The sequence below is a fragment of the Pistacia vera genome, unplaced genomic scaffold, assembly GCF_008641045.1.
Source record: "Pistacia vera cultivar Batoury unplaced genomic scaffold, PisVer_v2 Contig462, whole genome shotgun sequence".
Classification (NCBI taxonomy): Eukaryota; Viridiplantae; Streptophyta; class Magnoliopsida; order Sapindales; family Anacardiaceae; genus Pistacia; species Pistacia vera.
This window is the reverse complement of record NW_022196293.1, coordinates 57800-81313: the sequence shown is the minus strand read 5'-3', so window position 1 is coordinate 81313 and position 23514 is coordinate 57800. Positions and strand designations below refer to the sequence as shown.

General features: G+C 34.7%; 2 protein-coding genes across 2 annotated transcripts in view; one reads left to right on the top strand and one right to left on the bottom strand.

The window, feature by feature from the left end:
• LOC116145499 (ABC transporter I family member 11, chloroplastic) overlaps nucleotides 1-18660 on the top strand; it is a 28280-nt gene extending 9620 nt beyond the window's left edge. The window contains 4 exon segments of the mRNA XM_031430957.1: nucleotides 11576-11620; nucleotides 11623-11659; nucleotides 12556-12681; nucleotides 18297-18660. Coding sequence (XP_031286817.1) covers nucleotides 11576-11620; nucleotides 11623-11659; nucleotides 12556-12634 — 161 coding nt within the window. The 3' untranslated portion in view covers nucleotides 12635-12681; nucleotides 18297-18660.
• LOC116145498 (protein LAZY 1-like) lies at nucleotides 13183-15983 on the bottom strand (the record flags this gene model as incomplete). Its single annotated transcript, XM_031430956.1, has 3 exons — nucleotides 13183-13276; nucleotides 14419-14701; nucleotides 15207-15983. Coding segments are annotated over 3 exons (1080 nt in total), but the record flags the coding sequence as incomplete, so codon positions are not given.
• Nucleotides 18661-23514: the final 4854 nt, after the last annotated feature.

Here is a 23514-nt window from a genome sequence, read left to right as displayed (position 1 = left end):
AAAGTCTCCCATCCACTATCCCTTATCATTGTAAAGCTTGCTTACGTGCTTCAACCAAATTTATTGCATTTACAATATCTTGATATTTTCTTTGTAGTGTTTGAGAAAGTTTATTTATAAGTCTAAGTATACCTTTCATCAAAAATAGACTAAACACAAAGTCAAATGATTGCATCAATTTCAATATATTTTTTCCATGAAATCTTTGCTCACAGTTTGACCCATCTTTTGTCACAATTTCAAGAACATTGATAATGGATGAAAATATCAAGGTTATGCTCATTAACATACCATAATGCGAGCCCCAACGCGTATCAAAGGCACGTTGCAGATTAGTCTCTTGATTGAGACTTTTTCCACTTGAAAGAGCTTCAATAACTTTACAAGCTTGCTTATCTCTAAGAATATCGCAACGCTTTGATGAAGCACTGACAATATTAACCACAATCACCACGATATTAAAAAGATCATTAACATCATCATGGTTCTTTGCTAAATCCATAGGAGCCAACTGGAGTTGATAGGCAAAACAATGAATATAATAAGCACATATATTATATTTCAAAACTAGTTTGTTCAAATAAATTCTCTTTCCATATTACTAGCTCCATCATAACATTGTCTCCGTAGTTTAGAAAAACTCAACCCATGCCTTGAAAAGAAATTATCAAGTGTTGCCTTGAGTAAGAGAGTTGTGGTACTGGTAACGTGTTCAATACCTAGAAAACGCTCCACAAGTCCATTCTTGTTAACATACGTAAGACAATAGCAATTTATTCCTTTCTAGAGATATCATGAGATTCATCAATCATTATAGCGAATAATAAATCTCCTAAATCTCTAATGATAGCACTTACTGTTTCATTTGAAGCAACATTTACAATGTCTTTTTGAATCTCAGGTGATGTCAATTTGAGATTATCAAGAGTATTCTTGAAAGCTACAACATTGTAATCTTCATTATGATTAGCAAGAAATTGTAAAAGCTCGAGAAAATTCCCTTGGTTGCTTGAATCATAAGATTCATCATTACCACGAAATGCAAGTCCTTGCCTTAGAAGAAAACGAATATAGTCAACTATAGCATTTAAACAAGTTCGATACGTTGTTTGTCCTTGAGAAGAGTATCGATAAAAAAATGTTTGAATATGTTGGTCTTGATTCAATACTGATTCACACATTCTTCGAGCTTGCCAGCTTGGTTATAAGCACTATTAGAACCTCCAACGTGAATATTCAATTTTTCTTTCTTTTTCCAATTTGAAAACCCTTAACCAACAAAGCGATCACCACTCTTTATCACCATCTAGCTCAAAAAGATAGCAATAAAGACAAAACGCAACATCTTTCGCCACACTATATTCCAACCATTGTTCAAATTCACTAAATCAAAAAACAACAAACTGTCTTCAAAATCCAACAAAATACCTAGAAGGAAACTCGTGGCCCTTAGGTTGACAATAATAGAGATTAAAAATGGAAAGTTAAGTTGATTATTCTCATTGATCAACCAACATTTAAATACAAATCAGGTGAATCCCAAACTTTCATATATCAGTAACACAATCTGGAAAATATTTTTCAAACTAGTAAACAAATCCTAAGTTTCCAGATATGATTAACACAATCTGGAAAATAATGTTTGAATTAGTCAGTAGATACAAGATTTGAATTAGTAAACAGATACAAGATTCCTTTAGTATGCCCCCTCAAGATGGAGCTCGAGAGAGAAGTCCAATCTTGAACTTAAAATTTAGGAATCGCGCGCGAGGAATAGTTTTGGTGAGAGCATCAACCAACTGATCTGTAAAGGAAACATGAGCAACATGAAAAGCACCACTTTGAACTTGATCATGGATGAAATGAAAGTCTATTGTCACATGCTTCATTCTTGAATGAAATACAAGATTAGAACAGAGTTGAGTGGGCCCAATGTTATCACAATATATTATAGGATAGCAAGAAAGTTAAACACCAAGATCAGATAAAAGATAGCACACCCATTTGAGTATAGCAATAGTGTTAGCAACGGAACAATAATCAACATCAGTTGATGATCTGGCTACGGTACATTATTTCTTAGAACTCCAAGACACAGGATTCTAGCCAAAGTAGACAACATAAGCACTCGTAAAGGGGAAATCATCTTTGTCTCTTGCCTAATCAATGTTAGAAAAAGCTTGCAAACTTAAAGGAGAATCATAGTATATTTGCAAGTCATCATTAACGATGCCAGAAAAATACCACAAGAGACATTTCACAAAGGCCCAATGGTCAATCATGGAACGATGCATAAACCAAGATAGTTTGTTGACAACAAAGGCAATCTCAGGCTTGGTAGGTAATAGATATTGAAGAGTACCAACAACTGTGTGATATTCTGTAGGATTAGATAAAGATATGTCTGAGCTTAGCTGAAGAGATAGACTGGTTGGTAATGGAGTGATAATAGTTTTGCCGTCCTACATATTTGTCTTATTTAGGAGCACTTTGGTTGGGAACAACATATTCACCCAGAACATAGTACATCAACCCAAGATCTTTGAGAGAAAACGTTGAGCAAGAAGAGCCACAAACTGATTAACCATGGTAACACTATTGCTAGTGACTATTAGACCATCAACATAAACTAAGAGGTACATAATAGGAGCACTAGTATGGAAGACAAACAAAGAGGTATCAACATGGGAATTCTTAAAGCCAACGTAATGGAGAAAGGTACGAAGTTCATGATATTAGGCCTGAGGGGCTTGTTTGAGACAATAGATGGCTTTTTGAAGCTTGCACACAAAAGATAGATTGTCTTAATCAAGAAATTCAGGCGGTTGACTCATGTAGACATCCTTAGATATATGACATTGGAGAAATGCATTATTGGTATTAAATTGTCACAGTGACCAGCCACGACTTACAGTCAAACTGAGAACCACTTGATCTGTGGTAGGCTTAACAACTGGACTCTTAGAGAAACATATTATTGACATCAAATTGTCATAGTGACCAACCACGACTCACAACCAAATTGAGAACAACTTGAACTGTGGTAGGCTTAACAATTGGACTGAAGATGTCCTAATAATTGACTCCATGATGTTGATGAAAACCCTTTGCAACCAAACGAGCCTTGAACATGTCAATAGAATCATCAAATTGACGTTTAGCTATGAAAATCCACTTACAACCAAAAAGATTTTGATGGAGATCAGGTGGTACTAGTTCTCATGCCCTATTTCATACGAGAGCATCATACTCTTCAAACATGACTCGCTGCCACATAGGATCTCTTAGGGCTTAAGTTATTGCGGTTAGTTCAAGGTCATTGGAGGTGGATAATTGAGTATGGAGGTTCAACTTTTTGATAGGTTAGTGGATGTTCTTTTTTGCTCTAGTGATCATTATGTGAGTAGGTGCTGGTGGAGTCACGGGTAGGTCAATAGTGGTAGAGAATGAGAAAAGGTTGGGGGGTCAACTAAGAATGCTGGAGCTGCACGCTAGGATGGTTGAGGGACTACTGCTTTAGATGGTGTATTGAGTTGCAATATTAAAGAGCAGGGTGAAACTTGAAGTGGTGGAGGAATCCAAGTGGCAATGGTGTTTAGTTAAGGACGAGAAGAGTGAGTAGAGAAAGAGTTGAAAGGAAACACTTACTCAACAAATTTAACATGCTGGGACACATAAATTTTGGAGGTGGAGGGATCAAGACAATAATAGGCAATTTGAGTTAAAGAATTACCAAGAAATACACAAGATTTGGAGTGGGAATCAAGTTTGTGGGAAGTGTATGGTCTAAGCCAAGGGTAACATAGGCATATATTTTTAAAAAGAGAGGAAAAATTTAATATGGGGGTAGGCATGTGATTTATTAAGTATACAGCAGAGGCAAATGCATGAGACTAGTAGATGAGAGGAAGAAAGGCATGAGATAATAATGCTAAACCTGTTTCAACTATGTGAAGGTGACGTCTTTTAGAGAGTCCATTGTGTTCATGTGTTTGAGGTGGTATAGTGCGATGGGAGATACCATTGGTAGAACAGAAATTAGCAAGAGAGATGTATTCACCCCCATTATTAGAGTAGAGAGTTTTAATGTTTTCATCAAAGTATTTTTCTACGATGGCTTTAAATTGAATGAAGACATTTTTAACTTCTGACTTTTGCTTAAGAAGGTAAAACTTAATATATCTTTGGGAAGTAATCAATAAAAATGACATAAATTTAAAGCCGTCTGTGTGGTGATATTATGGTGAAGTCAAAATTTGAGGATATTATTTCAAGAGGTTGAGAAGAGACAAGTATAGAATTAGAAAAAAAAAAAAAAAAAAAAAAGGCAATTTGTAGTTTTATTACAGCAAAATAATATATTCTTACAAATTTAACAATACAAAGTAGAATAGGAACGTTGTTAAGAAGTGAGAAATAAGAAAGTGAAAGAAATTAATATAGAAAAAACATAAATTCCCTTAACATACAAACAAAAACTCCAAGTAGTACGAAAAATCAGACTTAATGAATAAAAAACTTTTAAGAAAACAAGTTTACAACATCTAGGACCCCAAACTTCTTATTAAGAAACATGGAGGAGAGTAAGTCCAGTTGTTTAGTACTCTCTGGAAACTGAAACACAATGCCAACTCTTTCAGCGAGTAACTGTTCAGAGGGACTCATTGGTTTGCCATCATTCCTATATTTTTAATGTAAATGGGACCCGAGGTTGGTTGCTTAGTCCTGCAAGAAGCTAGAGGGAAAAGGAAGGAACGGCACACTCAGAAATATAAAAAAACAAGGGATTAACAAATTGAACAGTAAGAACTTCTGAAGAAAAAAACATTGAGGAAGGGGTGCAAGAGAGTAGTTTTTCCACTTCCACTTGTCCAAAAATAAGCCAAAACTGCAGCAAATGACACAATACATTTAGTCCATGAACAGAAAGCACTTGCTTTGAAGCAACCATCTAAAGATATTGAGAATTCTGCCGCTAGCATATATGTAGTTAAGAAATATGAGTACAAGATGGAGAAGGTGGTTTCAACATCTTATGCAAAAACATCACAAAATCTCCAGACAATTTAACATGCAAATAGTAAGTATGATCCAATAGTTTAATAAAGTTGAAATTAAAATTAAAACCTATATAACATGCAAACGGTAAGTATAGCGGCAAGATCTAGATGAACCAAAACGTATAAAAATATAATTTGTAAATAATATACAACATTTTAAAGAATATGTAACATACACACCAAATAAACAACCAAATGATTATCTAGTCCAACATTTTAATGAATATTTACCAAATAAACAATGTAAAACAATTTTAAAACAATCAATAACACATTTGTTTACATAAACTCAAGATGAGAATAAAAAATTAACTTTTTCACAAATACTCATATAAACCATCGATTTAGGACATTATCAATACTCAATAACAAAAAGTGCAAGTACGGGCACAATATTTAATAAAAGCACTCATTTCACAAAGAAAGCAAATGGTCTCAACAAGTCGATTTCACAAACATCAAAGAAATCATGTCTTGGGATCCTTTTGTTGTTGGAGATTGTCGTAGAATTGAGAGGGCGAGAGAGGCGATTAAAGAAGCCGGAGTATGCCACAGAGATATCTTTAATAGGTAAGAGAGACAACTAAAAACAGTGGAGTATACCGAGAGATATTTTAGATGAATTCAATGTATTTATTGATTATTTTGAATTGTGAATACATCACCATTTATACAAAAGTTTTGCTATACAATAAGGAAAATAAATAATATAATTACACTCAATCAAGGGATTATTGGTTGAGTGATTTGGGTAATTGGCATAATCTTAGTGATAGCCACAACATGGCATTCTATTTCATCACTCCCCCTCAAGCTTGTGATTTTATAGGTCATAAACTCCAAGCTGGTAGTGGATGTGATATTGTCTACCATTAGATATGGGATAAGTAATACCCAGGAGGGAGCGGAATGGTTAACAGACATAGTCAACTCTCCAAATAGGAGGTTGAGTGAGAGGGAGGGTCGTGTGAGGGACTATCTCCAAGGAAGGAATAGTGGGAGCATAGGGAAGATGTTGGTGAAGAGTTGCCAGAAGAGAGTTAACAGGAAGATTTTGTTTTGGTGGAGGTGTTGTTGCAAAACAAACCATCCACAACTTGGAGGAAAATGCCGAACAGTAGAAACCTCAATTGCTTATACTTGGGTAAACCATGTGGAGAGCACAAAAGCCTTGTCCTTTGGAATATCCGAGTGCCTATGTGTCTAACAGGCTGAAGCAAAACTTAAGGCTAGAGTGGGTTGATTAGCGAAGCTTGATTTGGAAGAAGTTATCTAACTTGAGTGCTTATGGCTTGCAGTTGAAGCAGAACTTGAGGCTATAGTGGGCTGATTAGCGGAACAACTTAATAACCCAGGATATTAGCACGTGCAAAAATGATTCAATATCACCAGGAAATTTCCAGGAATTTGGGAGAGTCACAAATGGTCTTACTTAAAAACCCAGTCTCCTTAGACTTTATCGACTTGTTGACAAAATTTCCTGGAAATGGATATTCCATATAACTAGTACTCATGTCCTAAACTTAGGCTAGAGTGGGTTGGCAAAGCTTGGAGGATAAGCATTGAAAAAAAAAAAAAACTAACGAGTATAGTTGGATAGGACAAAAGAGAGGTTAGACGTATTGTGTAACTGAGTATCCGTTTGAATTGCAGGACAAAAAGATAGGCTAGCTGAGCGAAAGCTAATTCAACTTGGAAGCTCATACCATGTTAGATATTGAGGGCAAAAGGGAATTGAAGAGAGTCGGAGTATGCCCAAGTGATATATTTAAGAGGGCAAGAGAGATGATACAAGTAGAGTATGCTGAAATATATCTTTAGAGAATAATTAATTGTATCATATTGAATTATTTTGAATTGTGAATACATCACCTATTTATACAAAAGTCTAGCTATCAATAAGAAAACAAAATAATGTAATACACTTAAGAGGAATTCTTGTTTTTTATGTACCTTTTTAAATTAAATGAATCGAATATACCTTTTAAACTAATGAATCGAATATAACTTTTTAAATCTAAATGATCGAACCTTGAGTATAATAAATTCGATACAAACATGTTCCTATGTATTCAAGCTCAATCGTTTCTTCTTCCTTACAATGGATCTCATAATTAGGGGAGGAAAAACGGTATGACCGAATGTCCTTTTACTACCCACCCGAATATTTGGGTGTGTGAAAATGGTACTGGTAACCAAACGTTTATGCAATACCCGAATATGGGATACCGAATTTCGGTTCGGTTACTAGGTACCCAAATGTAAAACCCGAATTTCCAATATAATCCCAAACAAAAATTCAATATTTCTTCACATTTTAATCAAACATAAAATGTTAATTAAACTTGTAATATTTCTTCTAAACAAAATTGCAATGTTTCTTCCAAACTCCTCCAAATTTTAATCAAACAATATACAATGTTTCACACCATAAAACATAATGTTTTACATAAACCAAACATAAAATGTTTCACACACCATTACACCAAACATAAAATGTTTTACATAAACCAAACATAAAAATTTTTACACCAAAAAAATATAGAAATAATTCTTCACAATAAAAAGAGCCCACGTAGACAATTATCAAATACCTTTTTGAATAGAGAAGTGGAGCAATTGGTAGAGAGAAATGGAGAAATAAAGAATGATGTAAGTAGTGGAGACTGGAGAGAACAAAGTGCGAGTAGGAGCTAAATGGAGAAAGAAGAAGAGATGCGAGAAATCAGTGGGCTAGTGGAGACGGAGAGAATAGAGAAGGGAGAGATTAGTGGAGAGAAAATGATAAATGAAGAGAAAATACTGGAAGTTGCGAAGGAGAAATGTAGAGAAAGGGAGAAATGGAAAAAACGAAGAAGAAGGTTATTTGGGTTTAGGGAAATTGATTTGGGAATTGGGATTTACATTTTTAGTTTTACTCTTTTTTTTTTTTTTTTTTTAAAACAGGTTTCGGGCACCCAATTTATATTTTAAATCAACTTGGTAACTAAACCGAAAAATGGGTGCCTACTTAAAATACTATCTGAATCCAACCCTGGAAAAAATCGAATTTGATTCGGTTCGTTTGCGGTCTTTTTTGTACCTCTACTCATAATGGAGGTGGGTAAGGTTTTCAAAGGTTCATTATGTTTGGTATGCGTTTGGGTTGCACTGCTACCTGCTAGCTCTAGCATGACAATTATTCTCCACAAAAAATGTGTGAAATTAATTAAGTTGTTTGTTTTCGTTCTGACATGATGTGATGAAAATCCTCTTAATTATGTTTGGTTCGTTTTCCAATACAATTACTTCGATTTTATCATTGATCTAAGGGAAATGATGTTCGCGTCTTTTCCAATAAAGGTCACGGCATAAAAACTAACGGCAGGGGAGGTACTGGATAATTCACATAACACAGAAAACCAACTTATCTATTTGGAAACCAAAGGGTAGTGGAGGGTATTAATCCTTTAAAATTAAGAAAAAACAAACAGTTAATAGATTATTTCTAAAGTTGATTTTTTGAAAATTGATCAACATATGATTAAGGATAAGTTACTGCAATCCCAAACTAAACCTTAATTTATGTTTATTATCGTGGACATGTCTAATTATTATAAGGCAAGTTAACATTATTAAGCGTTTTATTTATTGAAACAGTAAAGAAGGATTAAATCAAAAACGTGGGCCTAATTCTAAATAATGTGAAACCTTTACCTACGGGGGCCCAAAGACAAGGTCACGTGACACTGACGCTGACATGGCAAAACATTGGATTTTCATCACGTGAATTTGCCGAACGTTAAAGCGCCCAAACCAAACAAATCGTCTACCGTTTATCATGGCGAGTTCGACTTTGGCGCTCTCTCCGCTTCACTGGACAAAATTTGAATTATCGAGCTTCATTTGAAAATCACGCTCCAGGTAATCAATCTACATAATTAGTTACAATTATCGTCTCTCTATTTGCTTATTAATTTAGGTTTTTTAAGTTTTGTGTTGATTCGATTAATTCACTTATTTACAGATTTAATTTCCAAAGAAAATCAGGCTGTTGGAATCTCCTGTCATTATTCTTGCCTTGAAGTGAGTTTTTTTTTTTTTTTTTTTGTAATTATTTTGTTTCTATATTTTTTTTAAAATATTTTGTTACAACATTAGGGTTATTCTAGGAGAGATGGCTGTGAATTTACTTTTTAGTTCATAGATGTTTATTAAATATGAATAATTCAGTTAAAAGAGATTATTGAGACTAAATTTGATATTTTATGTGATGGTAATTATTAATTTATTATATAATTTGCTAATTATGATATTCGAGCACTGGTCATTTATTTGCTAGTACTATAGTGACTTGTGAATTATATTGATTGTGAATTTTTTCTTGCTGTGCATTAGCTTGTAGTGCTAGTTCATTTTTTTTTTTTTTTCTTGCATTTATAAATTTGTTCTTTAAGTGGATCTCAATGGTGAGTATTGGGAGAACACTATGATTAAAGTGTTGGAAGTTACTGAAACGAAATAATCGTTACTCTAAGGTTAAGGATGTCTACTATCGACCCCAGGGACCCAGCTCAACATTTTAAACGGAATTAGTTTCTCCCTTCCTGAGAAAAAGGTATATGTTTGTGCTATGACTTCATTAGTAACAATTTATCATGTCCATGTGTTTCTTCTTTATTCAATTACTCCTGTTAGAAGTTACATTTGGAAAAATAATGTCTGAAGACTATAACCTTAGAGCTCATCAACAGGTTTTCTATAACCACTTTTCATATCTGTAATTTGATAGTTTTGATGATCTACTAATGTCTTGGATTAAATTGTCTGGAGATTTTGTGATTTTTTTGCATAAGATGTTGAAACAACCCTGTCTCATCTTGTACTCATATTTCTAACTACACTATGCTAGCGGCAGAATTCTCAATATCTATTAGATGGTTTGCTTCAAAGCAAGTGCTTTCTGTTCATGGACTAAATGTATTGTGTCATTTGCTGCAGTTTTGGCTGTTTTTGGACAGAGTGGAAGTGGAAAAAATACCTCTTGCAGGTTGACCCCTTCTCAATGTTTTTTCTTTCGAAGTTCTTACTGTTCAATTTGTTAATCCCTGTTTTTTATATTTTGAGTGTGCGTCCTTTCCTTTCCCTTCAGCTTCTTGCAGGACTAAGCAAACCAAATCGGGTTCCATTTACATTAAAAAATATGGAATGATGGCAAACCAGATGAGTCCCCTGAACCGTTACTCGCTGAAAGAGTTGGATTGTGTTTCAGTTTCCAGAGAGGTACTGAAAACAACTGGACATTATCTCCTCATGTTTCTTATGATAAGAAATCTGGGGTCCTAGATGTTGTAAACTTGTTTTCTCTAAAAGTTGTCTATTCATAAGTCTGATTTTTCGTACTACTTGGAGTTTTTGCTTGTGTGTTAAGGGAATTTATGTATTTATATATTACTTATTAATTTCTTTCACTTTTTATTTCTCACTTCTCAACAACGTTCTGATTCTACTTTGTATTGTTAAATTTCTAAGAATATATTGTTTTGAGCTAGGTATTTTGTGGCAGATAATGTGCTTGATGAAGTTATCTTTGGGTGGCCAAGGCAAAGTGGTGATCTATTGAAGGAGTACCTTACTCTAAATCTCCAAAGAGCTATTAATTGGGGAATTCTCTTTCATTCTCTTCTCCCACCCACACCCCACCCCCCACCAAAACACACACACCCTAACTCTTACAGTTGTGTTACTGTTTTCTAGATATTGACTGTGTTAGTGTGTTTGCCATTCTCTGTAATATTATTCAATTGATAATCCTAGGTTGGATTGTGGGATCTCTTTGGATAAGGACCCTCATTCTCTAAGTGGTGGCTATAAGCGTCGGCTTGCATTGGCAATTCAATTGGTAAGACCTATCAATACCCTACCCTAAATTGACAATGAACTATGCACACAAATTCTTTTGGTTCATTTTGTAAATTATGATGGACTCCAATGAGAGATCCTTTAATATCATTGCCACGAATTTTTTTTCAATTAAAAATCCCCTTAAATATTTGAATGCTCCTTATAAGAGGGGTGTTTTAGTAAAGAATTACCGCAAAACCCTTTGGAAAAGTTAAATCAGTAATTTTTAAAAAGATTGGGTGGTGATAAAATTTAAGGGTTTCTTGGGGTTCAAATTTATTACTTTTTCATTTTGGCCATGGTTTTAAGAAATTTCTATTTCTAGTTATGCATGACGTGGCATGATTGACTGCTAAATGGTGATTATTTTAATTCTCCAGGTACAAATCCCAGATTTATTGATATTGGATGAACCTCTTGTGGTCTGGGTATGAAAGCTCGTTCATTGCTAATGTTCTGAATATTGTTCCTTTTTGTGTAAATATATAAATTTAGACAGCATCAGAAGTCAATCTAATAATTAAGCATGCATGATCCCTGTAATCTACAGCTTTATGTTACTAAACTGCTTGCACGTTATGTCTTTGATCTTCGGTAGTTATTTAATCGTTATGCAATTTTGGAAAAATTAGATTGGAAGGCACGTGCAGATGTTGTGAAGCTTTTGAAGCACATGAAGAAGAATTAACTATACTTGTTGTTAGTCATGACCTCAAGTAAGTTTGTATTTTTTTAATTTTGTCTTCTATCTTTTATGGGGATATATTGTAGTTTCATCACTGTGTCACCATAGTATGGTAAATTATGATTTCTAATGCCCATTTTGATACCATAAACTATAATTTCTACTGTCCATTTATGTTAGACATCATTTAATTGAGGGCATTGTGACATTCCTTTGAAAGAAGATGTGATTTCTTTTTTATAATATCAACTTATAATCCATGATCACGGGTATGAGTGTTGGACACAAGGTGTCATGTATGGCAATGAGCTAATCCTTTCATTCTAGACATTGGCAAACCTCTGCATATGCACCTCTTGTTTCTTTTGTGCATGCATATTGGGTATCTCCTTTCTCGAGTTCTTACTTTGTTTGGACAAACTTTAGTCAGTATATAATGAAGAAAGTATAGTTTTAAACAGGCTTTGGCATAACAAAAATGAACAAGACATGAGAAATGGTAGAGGTTAAGGAGCAAAACCTGTACTCCATGGATCTGGATCCTTCTAAGTTAAAGAATTAAAAGTTTTGAGTTGCAATCAGATTGTAGTGTGTCTACATCACCTGTGCTGAAGAAAAAATAGAAGTGCTAATTTCTAATTGCATCATGAATGCCTTATTTCATACTAGGGTAACTATGTTGCAAAATTAAGTCACCCATATTAACGTCATCAAAATCCAATAGACTATTTCAAATTCAATGAAATCCAATCTGTTTTGTTTAGGTCTAAAGTTAACATGTTGCTGATTGATGGGTTCCATAGTGCAAGAAAATGATACTACCCATAAATAAATGATAATTTAGGTATTGCTCAGTTCATGTTTTCTAATGATAATATGCATACATTTGTACTTTATCTACCTAGCTTTTTGGTGTTTTTCACTCAGAGAGTTGGCAACTATAGTTGATCGATCTTGGAGGATGGACATGGGTGGAACTTTGAGAGAAGAGCCCCTACCAGTGTAATTTGGAACTCAGCTTGTGTCTACCTCTTCAAAACATGATGCTATGAGGTGGGACCCTGATCCTTCTATCTCTTTTTCTTGAAAATTGAAATTTGTTTATAAAAAAAAAAAATCACAACAGAATTTTGTATCCAACAAATAAATATCCCGATTCTTAAACTGAAATTCTCTTTCGTTTCATTTCTCTGTGGAAGTTGGGATAAATGAATTAATGGTTGGACACTCAAGGCCAACAAATTCTAATTCCTTGGCGCGGACATTATGTTTATAATTTTGGCCTCCATATGAGAAGATTGAGTTCAGTTGATTCTAAGTGACTACACTGAACATAGGTGTCAACTGTCAAGTATCCAATTCAAATTTGAGGTCTGCAAGAATTCAAATGACACTCACAAGCAATCAATGTCATGCTCTAGTAATTAAGAAGTTTACAGGAAACATAGTGCCAGACCTTTATCAATACACTGAAGAGTTAAGATGGATAACTCATTTTCTTCTCTTTCTCCAAAGTTCATCACTATTTTACTCACAAATCATAAGAGCACATGATATTATTAAACACCACATATAAACTTCTTACTCAGAAAGAACAGCAGCTATTAAGATTTGCTTCAGCATCATCACTACAGCTCCAACACCAAGTCTACAGGTGCAGCAGTAGAAGAGGATCAGAATACGTATAAGTAAACTTGATTATCTCAGTAATCATTGAGAGCCAGAGTGTGGTCAATAATGCAGTTGTATCAAAAGCAGAACCATGCAGATAAATATTACAATTATCTTAACATTTTGACATTTACAGGATCAATTTTCAATGAAGTTGGAGGATTTCCTATTGGTATAGACATTGAGCATAAGTCGATCTTCATATCTGTGAAATGTGAGTCTTTTTGCTGCTGACAAAATTAATTATGCCAGCGTGTTGAGAGAGATGATCTTGGAATGTTGATTTTGATGATGAATTGAAGGTGCAAATAAAATTTTGGGAGTATATTGAGAGCAAAAGTGAGCAGCAATGTGGATAGATCTGTATGGGCAACACATCTCTCTTTGATTCCTTTATACTCTTTAAGGGATGTTTTTTTCTCTGAAAGAATTACGTATACTTACAATGCGACAGAATAAAATATAAAGAAGTTGGTAGGTAGTTATTCTGAAATTTACAGTCTACCAAAACAAGAGACAACATTCCATGTATTTCAACTTATGAATTGAACTTTAACTACAAATTTTAACTTGGGAATAAATATGTGAATGCTATTTTACTGGAAAAGTTTTCTGCATCCTCAGTGGTACATCTATTGCTATTTTCCTAAGTGTATCTCCCACACTTTTTATGTATGTTTCAATATATTTTTGACTCTAGTCCATAATTATCTTGCTTAGAATTTCCTATAACATATTGTGAATTTGTTGGTTTCTTCATAATTTTGTTTTACATCAAATTCTTTCAATATTTGTTTTAATATTGACTCTCCATCACTGTATTTATGTATGTTGAATCTATGAATTACTGAAGACATAATTAATCATGTATATTTGTCTATTTATGCTTCTTCCTTGAACTAAGATTAAATATGGTTTCTAATTCTGGTATTGGTAGCTAAAACAATTGCAAGTAAATGAACAGTTAATGGAGATTAAGTAGTGATGTCATGTTGCAGTGTTTTCTAATAGCCTATGGACATAAATGGTGTGGGTGAGGTCATGGGTTCTGTCCTGCTTGGTTGTGTGAGTGTTAATTTTCAAGTCAAGAAAAAGTATTGCATATAATTGACTACTTACAGTCTGCATCTGTTTTGATCCAGTGCTCTCTATTTCCACTTGAAGCACTGCCTTTGAGGCCATATTGGGGCCATTTTATGTTGGTCATGTAATATTGGGTCCCTTCCTTTGACTTAGATCCCTGAGGAAAGCTTTTGTCGTTTTTGTCTGAGTGCATCAGACCTCCATTAACACTGCTGCCATCACGGGGATTTCTGTTGATCTTTTTTGTATGGGACTTAATAAACCCTTTTTCAGCTATAGAGTTTTCGGGATGAATTTTTCGGTGGAACATCTGTATGACCTACATGCCAGAAATGGAATTAAAACTTCAGTACCATGTACCCTATTTACCATGTATCTATGTTATGCAATTTATAGTTTAGCCATGATGACCAAAGATTTTTGTTTTATGCTGGAGCTTTCAGAAGATCTAATCTGGCAACCTGATGCTTTGATAAATTGATGGTCAGAAATGAAAGACCTGAACATTTTAATATAGATGTTCTTCTACTCCAGTTTGCTGTTTACATTTTATGGCTGACCTAGATCAGAATTTTTATGCATGCAGAAAATGGCAAGATACCACTAATGTTTCTCAGTTTCAGTATTCCTTTGTTTAAAATGCAAAAATCAGACAGTCTGCTCTGTTTGATTCTTTTTACAGGTTTCCATATGTCCTGTATGTCTTGATTGTGCGTTCACATAAGTTAAGCATTCAATTGTAGCATGAACTAGTGATGTGAACCTGGCTTTTTAGGGCAGAACAAAAGAATGGTTCTTAGAAAATCAAGTGTCAGAAGGCAAACCTTATGGAGCTTCTTGTTGGTTGAAACAGAACCAGTATCTTTATTAGAAGGGGTAGGGCTTCTTGAAGTACCATGAAGCTTTTTCAGCATCTTTTTAATGAGATGTTTGGCAGATTTATGAGTTTTCTTGGCTTGCATCTCCCCTTTCCCACTTTTATCTGTGGAAATCTCATCTGCTATCTTTGTCCTATGAAACAGCTCTGCCAGTGATGCCTTTTCCTTCTTTACCTCAGTTGTTTCTGGAAGTTCAATTGAAGTTCCAAATAGATATCCTTGCAGTGGACATACAATCATCTTTCCATAATCTTCAGCACTGGCTCCTTCCATTGGCTTCTCACTAAGTGTAACAATGCTGACATAACTGTCTCTTCTGGACGATTCATTGCTCTGTCCTTCTTCAGCTTCAGCCTCAAGGAATTTCTCTAGTTCATCATTGATGAGCTTCAAGTCATACTCTGTCACCTCTGCTTTTTCCTCAGTGATATTCTTCACAGACGTGGCAAATGTTGGTGTCACAGGCTCACTGATGATGTTTTCTGAACCAAGAGTTCCTATGGCCAGAAAGCCATCGAAGAGCTCAGAGATGACATCAGTTGTTTCTTTATCAAAGTTTGCTTCAACTCCCTTAGCTTCAATTTCAGAAATATAGTTTTCTGAGTCCTGTTTGGGCTGCTTTGAGGATCGGGATCCACATCTTGAGCCAAAGTTTGGCTTTGAATAGTAGTCTTGGTCATCAAGGGTTGACTGAGTTGAAAGGCAAGTGCAGTAGTTCCCTGAAATTAGATTTCCCAGGAGGATTTAAATATCATCAACAATTAGAAGGGAAGGCAGTAGCTATTGGCTAGCTTGAGTGAGATGCATTGATTTTCATTTTGTGTATTGAAAAGGATGATGTGGACCTAATCTAGTGGCCTCAAACTCAATACATTCAAACTTGTAAGCATGGTAATGTGGTGTGGTATCGAATTCTGCTGTCTTTTAGCGGTATTCTAAATGACTAATAAAATTAGATGGCCTCAATACTTGTGCTGAGATGCCTTTTAAGACTATGTATCTGTGGAGAGAGATCCAGTGGTCTTATGATCACTGGACATAGGTGGTCTCCATCAGTTTTAGTGGAGATAGTGTTGGGCAAATTCTGAAAATATGACATGACGCTGGCCAGCAACTATGTGGCTGAGGCCATCTGTCTCCGATGGTCTTAGAACCAGTTTTAACCTTTGAGTAAGGTTTAAAATTTATATGTTCTGGAAGACTTAATTTATCCAGCTCAATAGAATCTCAAGCTGAACTGCCGTGCTAGATTAGACATCAAGCAGGCTGCATAATTATCTTAGCAAGTGTTGTGACCTGATTATGTGATGATATTTTTGTAACTTATGCATGCCATAATGATTGTGTTGCAAGAAAGCAATTGTGTAGGTAGTTGGAATACCAATTGTGAAATCCTTGAATGGATCGATGCTATTTTGCCTTTTTTTGTGGTGCATCCATCCCAGTAGCTGCTACAATGATAGGTAAAGGTCAAGTTAAAGGATTTGAAAATTTTGTGGTATTCTAAAAATTTGTAGAGTTCGGACTTACCTTCATTTTGATCTCACTTCGGAAGGCTTTATGTCAAACTGCTTTGATTGTTAAAGAGACACATAGAGAAATAGATTTAGATACGTGAGAGATAGGGGACTTTAAAAGGAAATATTAGATTGCTAAAGGTTGAGATAATGAGGATCTTCTCATCATGACCAAGGCAAGTCGCTTGTCGCTAGAAGAGTCTGGGATGGAGGTGAATAGAGAGACAATTAGAAAGATACAAGAGTCTGGTTGGCTGTTCTTTGTCAAGATCAAATCATGTGGATATACTGGAGAGTGGTTTGGAGACCCACAAGCTGGTGGTGCTACGGTTTCTGTGCGTATATATGATGTTTAGAGTAGGTTGACAAGTACAAGAATATATGCAAATTATAGATAGAAATATGTTTTGTGTCAGTCATCCATCCAATAATATTGTCCATCTGCATGCATTTAAACACATTCATTTGCAGTAGAACACTTTATAATTGACTGAGACATGAAACTATGATCTGTAGTCTGTACACAAGTTTACATTGTGTGAAATAATTTTCTGTAACATGCTACATTTATGGTTACATTACGAGGTACCCGGACCACTGAGATGCCCACTATGTCTGGTAGGAAAAAAATAAATATTTTTGATGAATGTGTCAGGTGTAAAGATGGTTTTTAAATAATTAGGTATATTACTTATCAAGTTTCCCAGGGAGATGTGCTTAACATTCCAAAATTTTTGGTGGGTCATGCTTCAGGTAAGATATTTTAAATGTAAAAGATCATCTTTAGTAAATCAGTGCCATTTTGTTTCCCCTTCTAAGTATCTCTGTAACTGGTGTGGGTTGATCAGACTATTGCAAGTCATAGCTGACTTAAACTTCTGAAGTTACTTTATTTCTTCTTCATCTGAATCGCTTGTACCTATTTTCTTTATCAAATTTGATCATGTTAGTTTGCATTTTTGGTTGTGTGACCGTCCTTGAACATGATAAAGTTTTAAAATCTCCGATTTTAGTTGAAAGAGGTTTGGTGTTCCATGTTTGGTACTTGTCTGAATTGAGCTGAGATATTGATTTTTAAGATTTTCTTTTTCAACATCTTGATGTTCATGACAGTAGCTAAACTTAGTAGTGAAACGTCTTTCATGTCATCTTTTTGGTCATTTTTTTTTTCATCACGTTTTAATGAGTAAATGGTTTTATCACCTGAAGGAGCTGAGAAATTTTTCCTATACCAAAATTTGTAAATGATATATGTTATATTACCTTGTAGCATTAAACTGACAATATAGGTGTCCAGTGCTTGAGTATTTGTGTTTATTGATTCAAATATCCTCAGCATATTGTCCTAGGATTGAAGCAACTTTCCAATTTAAGTTTCTGCACTTTTTCCTTTATCATTGACTCTTGTGTCACTATCATTTCCTGAAGTTTAAGTCTGTTTTGCATGTATTTATGCCATTAAAGCTATTTTTCCATTATTTGACCTGTTACTTATCATCAAACTGTACACTTGTTGCAGGCATGACTATGACATCTTTCAGCAGTTGAAGCTTGTCTTCTGAAATGCCTTTCATTGCCATGTATAGAATTCTTCTGCAGAGCCCACTTAAACAGAGTTGCCAACTGTCTTTTATCAACATGTCCCACAAGTATCTGTGGAAGTAGCATTAAGCTAAGAAGAAGCTGTTGTAGCCTAGAGACAAAAGCCATGCAGGCATTTTCAGTTTGAGACACACTTCAACGAGTTGGGGTCTGGTAATTGAAGCACCACAGGTAAAGTTACTAATGTTGACAAAGTGCGGATATACTTCTATGGTTTGTGTCTATTTATATAGATCAATGGTGTTTATCATGCGACATGTAATCAAATTCTAAGATCTCAATTCTAATCTGTATGTGTGGTAACTAATATATTCCTGAACTTTTGTTCATTATTAAAGAAGGCAAATCACTTCAATTGATGTTGTTCTTGTTGGTACATGCACGTGGATGGTGATACACAAAACTTGATCTACCTGACCCCATTTTGAGTTTTGATAGCTATTTGCCTATTTTATACCATTTAGGACTTGACTGTTATCTGACTTCTATGATTGCAGGCAATAATTCCTTTTCCCTGCCTCAACAAACATTGATATAATACATATTTCTGTGGAGCACTATATTTAGCCAAAGCTTGTTTAAGATCAACATATGAGTTGAATATAATTGTAAGACTATTACGAAATTTATTTGATCACACTGTGCAGGACCCATCGATGAACTTGAACACCAGCTGATAGCCATGGGCTACAATTGCTTTACTGCTGACCAGTAAACTGTAACTTGCCATGGAGTTCAGGATTAGCAAAATTTTATGCTATTTTTATTTGAGCAAGTTCTTTACTTCCATATATTGCAATAATGAGTGATGTGAGACAAGCTTTTTCCATAACAATCTAGAGTAACTGTAGATTGTGAAGTAGGTATTATAGGCATCCTCATTTTTAGTAGGTATTATAGGCATCCTCATTTTTGGCTAGCAAACGAGTAACTATTAAACGCAGAAAATTATTTCCCTCAAGGACTAAAGACAAGAGAATCACTCACAAGTNTGTAATGAGTAAATGGTTTTATCACCTGAAGGAGCTGAGAAATTTTTCCTATACCAAAATTTGTAAATGATATATGTTATATTACCTTGTAGCATTAAACTGACAATATAGGTGTCCAGTGCTTGAGTATTTGTGCTTATTAATTCAAATATCCTCAGCATATTGTCCTAGGATTGAAGCAACTTTCCAATTTAAGTTTCCACACTTTTTCCTTTATCATTGACTCTTGCGACACTGCTCTCATTTCCTGAAGTTTAAGTCTGTTTTGCATGTATTTATGCCATTAAAGCTATTTCTCCATTATTTGACCTGTTACTTATCATCAAACTGTACACTTGTTGCAGGCATGACTATGACATCTTTCAGCAGTTGAAGCTTGTCTTCTGAAATGCCTTTCATTGCCATGTATAGAATTCTTCTGCAGAGCCCACTTAAACAGAGTTGCCAACTGTCTTTTATCAACATGTCCCACAAGTATCTGTGGAAGTAGCATTAAGCTAAGAAGAAGCTGTTGTAGCCTAGAGACAAAAGCCATGCAGGCATTTTCAGTTTGAGACACACTTCAACGAGTGGGGGGTCTGGTAATTGAAGCACCACAGGTAAAGTTACTAATGTTGACAAAGTGCGGATATACTTCTATGGTTTGTGTCTATTTATATAGATCAATGGTGTTTATCATGCGACATGTAATCAAATTCAAAGATCTCAATTCTAATCTGTATGTGTGGTAACTAATATATTCCTGAACTTTTGTTCATTATTAAAGAAGGCAAATCACTTCAATTGATGTTGTTCTTGTTGGTACATGCACGTGGATGGTGATACACAAAACTTGATCTGCCTGACCCCATTTTGAGTTTTGATAGCTATTTGCCTATTTTATACCATTTAGGACTTGTGACTGTTATCTGACTTCTATGATTGCAGGCAATAATTCCTTTTCCCTGCCTCAACAAACATTGATATAATACATATTTCTGTGGAGCACTATATTTAGCCAAACCTTGTTTAAGATCAACATATGAGTTGAATATAATTGTAAGACTGTTACGAAATTTATTTGATCACACTGTGCAGGACCCATCGATGAACTTGAACACCAGCTGATAGCCATGGGCTACAATTGCTTTACTGCTGACCAGTAAACTGTAACTTGCCATGGAGTTCAGGATTAGCAAAATTTTATGCTATTTTTATTTGAGCAAGTTCTTTACTTCCATATATTGCAATAATGAGTGATGTGAGACAAGCTTTTTCCATAACAATCTAGAGTAACTGTAGATTGTGAAGTAGGTATTATAGGCATCCTCATTTTTAGTAGGTATTATAGGCATCCTCATTTTTGGCTAGCAAACGAGTAACTATTAAACGCAGAAAATTATTTCCCTCAAGGACTAAAGACAAGAGAATCACTCACAAGGCACACCCTTCTAAAATCTACGGTAAGACAAACACAAAACCTGCAAAAATGAGTCATTGAGTGGGGTCTGTGGTGAGTCAATTGGTTGATATAGATGGTGAACATGTGAATTTCACGTGGAGACCAAGAAATCTAAGTGGGTTCCCATCTGTCTCTGGGGAGTGAAGGAAACAATTTGCTTTCTTATAGTTTCCAGATGGGTTTAGAATAAAGTATTTACAAGTGAATCATAAGTTGGTCCCATTTTGTGTACTGGTTATATTGACTGTGATTTAATCAAGAAATTTTGAAATTATATATGCATAGCTATGTCGGCAATCAATTATTTGTTTGAAAGATGCATTTTGATACTATGTTTTCTTTATTCTCGGGAGTAGCAACCTACTGATGGCCCTTTTGATATTCACAAAGCATGATGCATGAAGAATCTGAAATAATGGAGAATGATGAAGTACACTACTGGACCTCAAATAGATGCCTTTGAGGCCCGAGATTAGCCCTGAACCTAAACAAGGACGTCTATATGTGATAGAAGAAGTGCCCATATGAATAGAATTACAACTTTCTCTGCCTTTTGAATAATAAATGAATCAAATAGCATCTTTTTCAAATAATTTTCTAATGACAACTTAAAGCCGGTTGTTGGTAATACCCTAAACGGGGCCAAGTCTATAAGACCCATTTAAGTGCATAGTCTATCATTAATACGAGGACATGACCACATTGGTCTTGGGGATAGCTTAATAGTTCTTTAAGAAAAACTAATTAAATATCTAAACCTATGCTTTGTAAGTACGAAAATATAATTGATTGGATAAGAAACATACTAATTCAAAATTCCAATTTACAATGCTTGTAACTTTCTTTGATATTTTCTTTACAAAGTTAGTATCGAATTTGATGTTGATAAATCTTTTTCTTGTAATTGTTACCATTCCATCTTTTAACGGAATAAAATATAAGTATTAACAGATTATGATATACTAAGATTCTAATTAAATTGAAAAGACTTGAATTGACATTAAGGTCATGGATCAAAGCCGACGGTCTACACTTGAATATCTCTTTGAAGATTCTAATTTTGAATTTGACCACATTGATTATGACCTACATCACGAAATAACATACATAAATAAAAGCATTATAAGAATTTTGGAATCTTTCTTTTATTTTGCTTGAAAACAAATGAATTCATCATCATATCAAACTTTATCAAATTAAAAATAAAGTTTCTTAATAATCTCAATAAACAATTTTGACGAATTGAACCCTAAGGGGTTGGCTTGACGATAAAGGAGGTTTATTTTCTTTTTTGAGTTCTTGAGTTCGAACTTTGGGATCATTTATCATAATAAAATTATAGTTTATTTAGTCATTTAGGCTTGTAGGGAGTTCAATGGACCTCAGAGATTAGTTGAGGTACCTCAATTACAAAAAAAGAATGGCAAATTTTAAGGGAACCTTAATTAACAATATCTTCATACGTTTCAAATTATTGAAAAATATTGAATAAATTTACTTTGACTATAGCCTGGATTTTGACCAAAATGCATCAATGTGTAAGAAACCAAATTCCCTTTAGGTAACGAAAATAAATTAGAAAAAGAGTAAACGACATGTTCCCACCCATAGATTAGCAAAATTTTAAGTTCTCACCCCTGATTTTATTTATTCCACATTCTCACCTTTAAATTAGCAGAAAATCATTGAATGTAATGGTAAAATGGTAAAATAGTCATTTGAATTGCATTAAATCTTAAATAAAAATGAAAATTTCAAAATTACCCTTCACATCTCAAATTTCTCTCACAAGCACCCCTCATCACTCGCCTCCCTCGAGACTATCGGAAAAATCCAGATCTGGCTGGATTCCGACGCCGTTTGACATCACTGCCACCACCACTAGCTTCCCCCACTCATCCCTAACAAAACCCATCCATCCCCTAGCCTCATCTACCTCCATTTTGGCTGGATCTAAGCCTTTTCTCCGTGATTTTCCCCTCCCTCACGACTGCCGAAAAAATCAAGATCTAGTCGGATTCTAGCGTTGTTTGACATCACTACCACCACAACTAGCTTCCCCCCCTCATCCCCAACAACCCATCCATCCCCCAGCCTCATCCGCCTCCATTTTGGCCTAATCTAAGCCTTTTATCCGTGATTTTCTCTCTCTCACAACTATAGGAAAAGTCTAGATCTAGTCAGGTTCCGGTGCCATTTGACATCACCGTCATTACCACTAGTATCCCCCACTCATCCCTAACAAAATCCATCCATCCCCAAGTCTCATTCGCCTCCATTTTGGTCCGATCTGAACCTTTTCTCTCGATTTCCCCTTCTGCAGTTCTTGAAAAAATCCAAATATATTTGGATTAAAAAGTAATTTATTAGTAAGGACAACTTGATAAAAACATTCTCTATATTGAGTAGAATATAAAAATCATTAATAATGTTAATTTAATGGTAGACATCTGGAATAAACGAAACCAAGGATGAGAACTTGAATTTTCGCTAATATGTGGATGAAAACATGTCATTTACTCTTAGCAAAATATTAAAATAGTAGATTCATTAAATTAAAAGAATGATTAATTATCTACTATTTTAATAATTATAACCTATTACGTGTCACAAAAATTATTTTAACTATTCCATATCCAGAGCTGTCGTTTTTTTGGCGGGTAGGTACCTAACTTACAAGTCAATAACTTTAAAAACGACAA